Genomic DNA, 8936 nt, shown 5'->3' on the forward strand with positions numbered 1-8936 from the left:
AGTGAGTGAGTGTGTGTGTGTGTGTGTGTGTGTGTGTGTGTGTGTGTGTGTGTGTGTGTGTGTGTGTGATGATTCAGCTGCTCTGATTGACTGCTGCTTTATCTCGTTCCTCTTGTTCAGGCCATCTGGATAGTATGAACTGAAATGCAGGAGATGATGACTTAGAGCACAGATGTCAGCATGTGCACCGTGTGGAAATATATCTGAACATTTTGACACACAAAGATCTTATTTGCATGGAAATAAAAACTGAACGTTTACCTGGGTATTAAACTGCTAATATTGATTTGTCTGGTTTTAAATAAGCAGTCTTGAAACTGAACATTGTATTGCTCAGATTTTGGTCTTTACTAGTTAGGAGACTTAAAAATTATGCTTTATTTAAATATCAACTTTGTCTCATATGCATTTTCTAGAATAGGTGCCTTCAAACTGGGGTCCATAGAAATGTTTAGAAAAAAAGTTATAAAAAATACAAATAAAAAATATTAAATTAATAATAAATAAATTAGATTAAAATAAATTAAAAATGTATCAATCAAAAATATTATTAAATATATTTTAAAAACTCATTTAGTTTTAAAAACTAAATTAGAATAAAAATGTTATAGTTTAAAATAAGCAAATAAATAAAATCAATTAAAATAAAATTAGATTAGTACTATAGACAGCATAAAAAAAGAAATAAAAGAATCCCACCAAAAAAACTATAATAAAAAAATAAGATTAAAATAAAGAATAAATAATAAAAGTCTATTAAAATAAATTAGATTGCAAAAATAAATGTATAATAAATATAAGATTAAAATAAATGAATAGATTATAATTAAAATTTAAATAATAAAATTAGATTGCAATAAGCAAATAAATAATACATAGTACAGGACTAAAGAAAGTTGAAAAAACTTAATAGGAACTCGATATTAAAAAAAAACATTGCATATATTATCATGTTAATTTTGCATTAAAACCTCCCGAATTCCTCTGGACAAATACTACGAAATTATCCAGTAAGAGTTTGTATCTATAAAATGAATGCGGAGACATGTTTGAGTTCATGTTGAGATCTCTGACTCCTGACTGCAGACAAATCTGAGAAATCTCATTTGACCTCCATCTGATCTTTGCTGTCTGTGAGAAATGTGCACATAAACATCAGTAGCACAAGAATACGGAATCTATTTTGCGTTATTTCTCTAGTTATCACTCTTTTCTGAAGAGCTCAAGGGGAAGCTGCGGAGAGCTCGTGCCGTGAATGCTTCACATATTTGCGGCTTTTCATATGCAGCATTCATTGACATATGCAGACTGGAGTGAGGGGACGGGACATCTGTAGCATTGCGAAGTCCGATTCATTTTTGCGAATCGACTCGCTCGGGCGATTCATTTCAATGAACCCTTTTACAACGATTCTTTTGAGCGATCCCAGCACGTTGAAGTCATTTTTTTTGTACAAAAACTGCTATTTGGTACTAACAGCCTCACATTTTTATGTTAAAATTGTTGTTAACAAAAATATTGTGGAGAAATCATTGACAATGTTATGAAGTAGCCTATTTACATTTATTTGCGTCAAGTAGCGACGTTTATTGGCAACCATAAAAAGCCTGTAAGTAGGCTAATAAATTATATAGTTCATAGTTGTTTATTCCAAGTATTACTACATTTAACAGTTTACTAGAGAACATCCCTTCGTTTCGCGAATCGTGTGGAATGAATCATTCAAACGAATCGGTTCAAACAAACGATTCGTTCACGAATATCACTCGACATCTGCGAGCCTTACGTCACTCTCGAAGACTCCGCTTGCGGGTTTTGCTGAAGGCGGAATACATTCGTCCGTCCGCTGCCAACGCGTTACACACGGTAACGTTACAGTCGCGCGAGCCGAACGGAACGGTGAACGAGATACGAGTCCGATGAGCAGCTCGAAGTCCCCGTTTGACCTGCATGCGGTGAGTTCATGTGCTTTTCACGTTTATCAGCCAGTTCAGCGGAGTCGCTATGATAGAAAGTAACCTAAAGTTAAAAACGTGTGTTACTATATGTATGACTTTGGTAAAGTACGCGTATTTGCTTACTATTGGAAGTGTAATGTAGCCTACTGAGCGTCTCAGGTGTGTTGTTTTGTCTTAAATGTATTGTAGTAAGCTACTAAACTATACTAAGTTGAGCTGAACCCGATTAAACTCGAGACTGCGGTAGTTAACGTTACTGCTGACGGTCAAGAACGGGTTAATACTATCAGTCACCATTCACAGATTGTCTTCTCATTCGGCTTTGAGAAGTCCTGGAGCTTTCATTTTACCGCAAGTCAGCTGAAGTTTCACTTTGAGCTAATGTGGGCGTGCAGCGGCTTCAGTTCAGACCTCACCTAATAGTTTGCGCTGAAAAAGTTTATGATATACTGTTTTTGTGTAAATATGCACGCGCTTAACAGATGCCAAAATAATGCAAAGACCTTTTAGAGTCATGCTTGGTTCATTTCTGCACGTCTGCACAGTGTCGTCAAATGCAAACCACTTTTAATAATTATATCACACTTAAGGCATACAATTCTACATTTATAGTTTTTAGAATTCATAATAATTTTCTAAATGTTCTTATTATTGTGCATTGGAGTCTCAGTGTGACTCAGGCGTTATTTGTCCAGCTCTGGCTGTTGTTCATTTAGTTTTGGTCAGTGGTGCAAACTATTAACCATAACTACTAAGCAATCGGTTGATGGGAGGAAGTGAGGCAACAAAGCGAGTGCTCTGATTTACAGTAATCACAGAGAAGACAGTCATATGTGTAGTCATGAGGTGTCAATGGTGAAAGATTGTCTGTCTTTGATGGAGGTTGACTAAGTGGAAAGTACTGTGTATTTGGCTGTTCATGTTATTTTGTCTCCTCCTTTGTTTTTTATCTAAGAAAGAGGAACTAGTCCTGTAAAAGGTTAATTTGAGGAGAGTATTTATATTAAATATGTAATACTTTTTACAAAAACAATTACATTTTATTACTTTATTTTTTTTTTATATTTAAAATGTTATTATAGAAAATATTTACAATAAAACATAAATTTTAAAGTAAAATGTTTCAATAAATATTGTGATTTATTAATTCAAATTAAGATATTAAATATTATTAATAAATTATTAACTGGTGACAATTGAATTACATTCTTGTTACTTTTTAAAATATTTTAAATAAATATCGTCATTGTATTACAATCAATTTTATTACATTTGAAATATTGTTAACTATTATATATTTTAAAACTATATCTCTAGTTAATTTAATTACATTTATTTTTTTTTTATATTTAAAATGTTACTATAGAAAACATTTTAAATAAAAAAAATAATTAAACTTAAGATATTAATGTTAAAATATTTAGTACTTTTTAAAAACAAGTTAATTTTATTACTTTTTATTTTTAAGTAAAATATTTAAAATGTTACTACAGATATGAAATAAAAATGAAAATATACACGTTAAAATAAAACTATTTTAAAATATCTTAAATTAGAAATATAAAAAAAAAGTACACAAACACACCTTGCTTCATTACTGTGCGTTTCTCTCTCAGATATACGCTATATGTTGGGTAAAGGCCTGAAGCGGAAGCTGGAGCGGGAGGAAGAGAATGAGGTGATGAGCTGCCCTCAGGAGGTGTCACCCGCCTGCTACTGGCTCCAGCGGCAGACTGTGCTCAACCTCTCGCTGCTGAAGCTGCACAGCCGTCCGGGACACTCGGAGCCGGGCCTGGCCCGCAGGGTGCTCATCACCAACACGCTCCGGCACATCCAGGACGAGCTGAGAGGGGAGGGCGTCCCTGTACCCCAGTCCTTCCCCAGCACCGGGCCTCCACTGGGTGTTGTTGACGGGTGTCGGGAACGTCCGGCGGATTGTGGGGTCGAGTCCCATAGTGAGGGCAGTTTGACGCCCGTGTCACGGTTGGAGGAGGACAGACATCTGCTTCTCTGTCTGTCTCCGTCCATTTCCAAACAGCAGCCCCCATCATCCTCTGTTATTAAAGACAGCTTCAGCTCAGCACTGGCTGAAATTGAAGATCTGTGCCCGACTGTGGGAATAACCACTTCATTCACTACAGAGACGGGCCGCACGCTCACATCAGACCCAAACTCAGATGAATCCAGACAAACGGACCCAGATCTTTCTGAAATGAACAGCGGTATGGACCCAGCCTCATCTCTCTCTGACTCCGCCCAGTCAGTGTTTGGCCACACCCCCTCGCTTCTCGCTGACTTCTCATTGGACGATTTCCTGGTCACGGAAATAGACAGCTTGCTGTTCGACAACGTCCCCTGCGGTTCGTCCCTGATCACGAGCTCGGGCGCGTCAAAAGTCGTTTCCATGGTAACGGACGACCTCGTAAAGACGCTGGCTGGTTACGGTAACGGCGGGACGAGCCAATCGGCGCTTCCGTCTAATCAGACTTTCAAACTGGATCTGAACGAACTGGATCACATCATGGAGGTTTTGGTTGGGTCGTAATTTGACATGCAAAACGTATGTTTAAATTTGTATTTAATATTAAGGTCAATTTTTTACAATTGTTTATGGTATGTAGACCAAAAAGGGTTACTATGGAAAAGAAGGTACATGCATATGTTCGTATATTTATTTTGATACGGTAACGGGGGGGCACAATATGATGTAATATATTGCAGCCATTTTATAATGTTATAGAATGCTATTTCAGTACTTTTTCTTGTGGAAATTTCATATGAATCACGTTATTTTAGTATTTAAATGTTTTAAATAAAAAAAAATTTGCTTTTAGTTTGTTCTTTTAAAATAGATCAATTAAAAACAGACACGAATGAAGACAGTAACGTGATTTCACGCCAAAACAGCATTTTCTCTTAAATTATTTTAATTTCTTGTGTACACTTAAAGAAAATTTACACACTCGTTTTTTGTTTGTTTTTGTTTTTCAAAGAACCCAGGCATGCGCGATTGACCTCGGTACAGGCTCTTTAGAGATATCATTCATCTGTATGAGTTTTCCATAGGAATTTTCCCATAACAATTTTTACATGTTCCATAGTTTGACTGTACACAGTCCGAAGCCACAGTTAACTATGTAAGCAGTTCTTCTGTATATCTTTACAATGTGCAAAATCCTCCAGGAGACAGAATAAACAGTGACACAACTGGGAGAAAAAAAAGCCAAAAGATCTCGTTTCTGGCGAACACTTCCCATCATGCACTCCTGGCGTACAGGACCGCAGTGACGGCAGACGTCCTCCAAAAGAGTCGCTTAAGATTTATCCGATTAAATAAAACACAGATACAGCATGACCAAAAACACAATGATAAGAGGGAAATGAGCAAAACGATACAGCAGATATTGGTCCCTTATTCTCGATACACTTATTTATGTATATATTCAAGTTAATCATTCAACAATTCCTTCACTACATTATAGTCCAAAGCCAGTGGTTTCAACTTACATTAAAAAAAACTAAATAAGAACCGAAAAACATGAGCAGCTAAAGTTGTAGTTTCATTAGTTGTCGATGGACTCATCTACAGTCTGTTAGTGTGGAAAGCGAGTTAATTGTTAAACTATTTGCACAACAAAAAGAAAAAATGTTCACTAACGCCTGTGCGAAATCAAATAACCTAAAACCTACAAGTAACAACAATATTGATTGTAATGTAATAGCCAAACCGATTAAAACCTAAAGCCTTTGTTACGCAAAATCGAAAGAATATTCTGCAGGCGGTTTGGTTTCAAGTCGATATAACTACGCATTTATATATCTGAATACAAATCGGATCATTCAATTGTGCCATTGAAGGACGTTTGAGCCAGTGTTTCATAAAAACAACCTGAAAATAACAAAGTGCCTCTTTCTCTCTCATACACACTAACTTAGTTGTGAAGAATACTCGAAAGGAAATCGTCCCTGATTATATACAGATACACACAAACTCTTTTCCTACTGTCATTCTAACAGTTAAAATGATCTAGTCTTTTCTCCTCTACAGCGTTTGATCATTAGCTGATTATTTCATCCACTCTCTCGTACGTAGGACAATGTATTTGAACTTAAAAACGCCCGGGAATAGGACAAACAGGAGCTAGAAAACCAAAAGTCTGAAATTAAAATCATAACTCTCAGTATCGTGACAATTGGAAAGCGATACACAGAGAAGGAGAGGTGAAACGGCGCGGAGGAGAGGACCGTGTCAGTCGGGCGAGGAGGAGGGGAGGAGAGGAGTCAGCGTGGAGGGGAACATGAGGACTTTAGCCTGCATGAACGACAGATCCGGCAGACCTGAGATCACTCGCCGAGCCTCTTCACTCAGATTCTCCTCCTTCTGCACAGGCTTTCTGCTGAGAGAGATCAGAGAGAGAGAGATCAGACACCAGAGAAAGAGATCACATTACAGAGAAACATTTAAAACAGATCACACCGTTTCGAGAGAGATCAGACAGATCACAAGAAGAGATCGGACAGAATAGATGTCGATCAGACAGATCACAGAAACAGATCAGACAGAACAGAACAGAGAAACAGATCAGACAGAATAAACAAGAGAGATCAGAGAATAGGAGACATATCAGATCAGAAAAAGAGATAAGACAGAACAGACATAGATCAGAGAAAGATATAGAGCGAGAGATCAGAACAAGAGATGAGACAGAACAGAGAGCAGATAGATCCGAGAAAAAGACCAGAACAAGAGATCAGACAGATCAGAGAAAGATATCAGACAGATCACAGAAACAGATCAGAACAAGAGATCAGAGAAAGAGAGACATATCAGATCAGAACAAGAAATCATAAAGATCAGAGAGAACAGATAGATCAGACCAGATATTAGACAGATCAGATTAGACAAAGATCAGACGGCTCAGATCAAACAGAACAGACACAGATCAGAGAAAGGTATCAGCGAACAGTCAGATAAGACTGATCAGAAAAACATCAGACAGATAACTTCAGAACAGCTTTTCTACATAATGATTTTCTGGTGTTGTTTTTTTGTATTACTTTAGTGACAAAACATCCTAAATCGGCAGCTACCACAGTTTACAACATCTCTTTCTTGACTTATTATTTGATCAGACTTGGATAAGTTGGATCAAAAATGCAAAATAAGCATATTTTTCCAAGGGTAATAACTAGACGCCAATCATTAAATTAACTATCAAACAGTATGAGTGGCACTACAGAGGTAGATATGTACTAATAAAGGTTTCAAACAGAAGTAAGCTGCAATGTCATCACATCCAGTTCTAAACATGTTTATTTTGCATTATTATTACATTTTGTGTAAAAACATCTAGCCTTTGACAGTCGGATCATATGTGACCCTGGAGCACAAAAGCAGTCTTAAGTCGCTGGGGTATATTTGTAGCAATAACCAAAAATACATTGTATGGGTCAAAATTATAGATTTTTCTTTTATGTCAAAAATCATTAGGATATTAAGTAAAGATCATGTTCCATGAAAATATTTTGTAAATTTCCTACTGTAAATATATCAAAACTTAATTTTTGATTAGTAATATGCATTGCTAAGGACTTCATTTGGACAACTTTAAAGGCGATTTTCTCAATATTTAGATTTTTTTACACCCTCAGATTCCAGATTTTTAAATAGTTGTATCTCGGCCAAATACTGTCCTGTCCTAACAAACCATACATCAATGGAAAGCTTATTTATTCAGCTTTCGGATGATGTATAAATCTCAATTTCGAAAAATACAGAAAACCTGCTGTTCTGCACTCATCAGGAACTGTCGTGTGGCTCCTCCTGGTGGCCCAGCAGCAGTGCTGTGAATGAGTGAGGCTCACTGACCTGGTGGAGGTGCTGGTCTTCTCGACGGTCGACATGAGGCGAGCGAACGCATCCACGACTCTACTGCTGCCTCCGCTGATGTCCAGCTTCGCTTGGGTCAACTCGTACAGCTCCGGATCCACGCCTGCACACCATCACATGCATATCAGCACTCTTTTGTGATACGCCAGCGTATGTACACATGCAACAACGATCGTTTGAATGCACAGTTAAAGATAGAGATGCAAATAGAGCAGAAATCAAGAACACCCAGACAGCTTTGGTGTTAAACTGGAAACGCTTCAGCAAACCTGGTATGGAGGTGGCCGTGCCGGAGGGCGACTCGTCCACAGGGCCGAAAAAATCGAGGTTGAGCAGAGACGAGCCTCCACTCGCTTCAGAACGAGGGATGGTTTAAGAGGAGAGAAGGGTTACGGACAGAGAGAAAGAGAACACAGGAAAGCAGAAGTTGACACGTGCTCAGATCTGGATTAGTGATGAAAACTACGTGACTGGATTAATGCTGGTTTCTGTTAGCGAGAAGCATGAAGAGTACACGAACATCCAACATGAGACTGTTGCTGTACAACTGTTAATCAAGCGTTTCGTTTTTAAGACACAAGGCACATTTCCATATATTCCAGAACGAGAAAAGCTTGTTTTTCGCTTCTTCTCGGTGATGTTCCTCCCTCAAAGTGAGAGAAACGATCGATCGTCTTACCATCCAGAGGGTTTGTAAGGCCACTGCTGCTCCAGTCAAACTGAACGGGAGGAAGAGACTCCTGACGACAGAAAAAGAGACCCGATATCATATAAGTAATGCAAAATAATAACAATAAAAAATCTTTATTAAGAGAAGTCTATTTAGTTCTATTTCTTTAAGTTCTATTTAGTTATCTGTCTGATATTTTTCTTTGAAACAAGTACTGTTTTTTTTTTAAATGTGCGAAACTAGGTTTATTACTTATTAAGGGTTATTTATAACTTATTAAGGGTTATAACCCTTAGAAATATTGTTGTAACTTTGTAAGTCTGATCAAATAAGTCAAGAAAGGGATGTTATAAACTGTGGTAACTACTGATTTAGGATGTTTTGTCACAAAAGTATTGTAAAAAAAAACAAACAAAAA

At 37.2% G+C, this 8936-nt stretch overlaps 2 protein-coding genes across 6 annotated transcripts in view; one reads left to right on the plus strand and one right to left on the minus strand.

Annotated features, from left to right (window-relative positions):
* Positions 1-1761: 1761 nt before the first annotated feature.
* On the plus strand, positions 1762-4741 carry LOC107703718 (SERTA domain-containing protein 2-like). Its single transcript, XM_016506433.1, has 2 exons — positions 1762-1955; positions 3575-4741. Exon 2 carries the CDS (start codon positions 3586-3588, stop codon positions 4501-4503), a length of 918 nt encoding a protein of 305 aa, XP_016361919.1. The 5' UTR covers positions 1762-1955; positions 3575-3585; the 3' UTR covers positions 4504-4741.
* Positions 4742-4849: 108 nt separating this feature from the next.
* The window catches only part of LOC107703795 (aftiphilin-like), a 12082-nt gene continuing 7995 nt past the window's right edge, over positions 4850-8936 (minus strand). For 2 of the 5 annotated variants that reach the window (XM_016506515.1, XM_016506517.1), the window contains exons 7-10: positions 8528-8588; positions 8118-8201; positions 7828-7951; positions 4850-6355 (exon numbers count right to left, since the gene is read on the minus strand). In XM_016506515.1, the coding sequence (XP_016362001.1) occupies positions 6208-6355; positions 7828-7951; positions 8118-8201; positions 8528-8588 (417 nt within the window). In that variant the 3' untranslated portion in view covers positions 4850-6207. The remainder of the gene's footprint in view (positions 6356-7827; positions 7952-8117; positions 8202-8527; positions 8589-8936) is intronic. The other 3 variants (XM_016506518.1, XM_016506519.1, XM_016506516.1) reach the window with 2 other exon arrangements.

Source organism: Sinocyclocheilus anshuiensis, unplaced genomic scaffold (genome assembly GCF_001515605.1).
Source record: "Sinocyclocheilus anshuiensis isolate Anshui unplaced genomic scaffold, SAMN03320099.WGS_v1.1 scaffold274, whole genome shotgun sequence".
Lineage (NCBI taxonomy): Eukaryota > Metazoa > Chordata > Actinopteri > Cypriniformes > Cyprinidae > Sinocyclocheilus > Sinocyclocheilus anshuiensis.

Bases quoted from the DNA above. Each gene is read 5' to 3' on its own strand.
- LOC107703718 (XM_016506433.1), top strand. From the start codon at position 3,586: ATGTTGGGTAAAGGCCTGAAGCGGAAGCTGGAGCGGGAGGAAGAGAAT.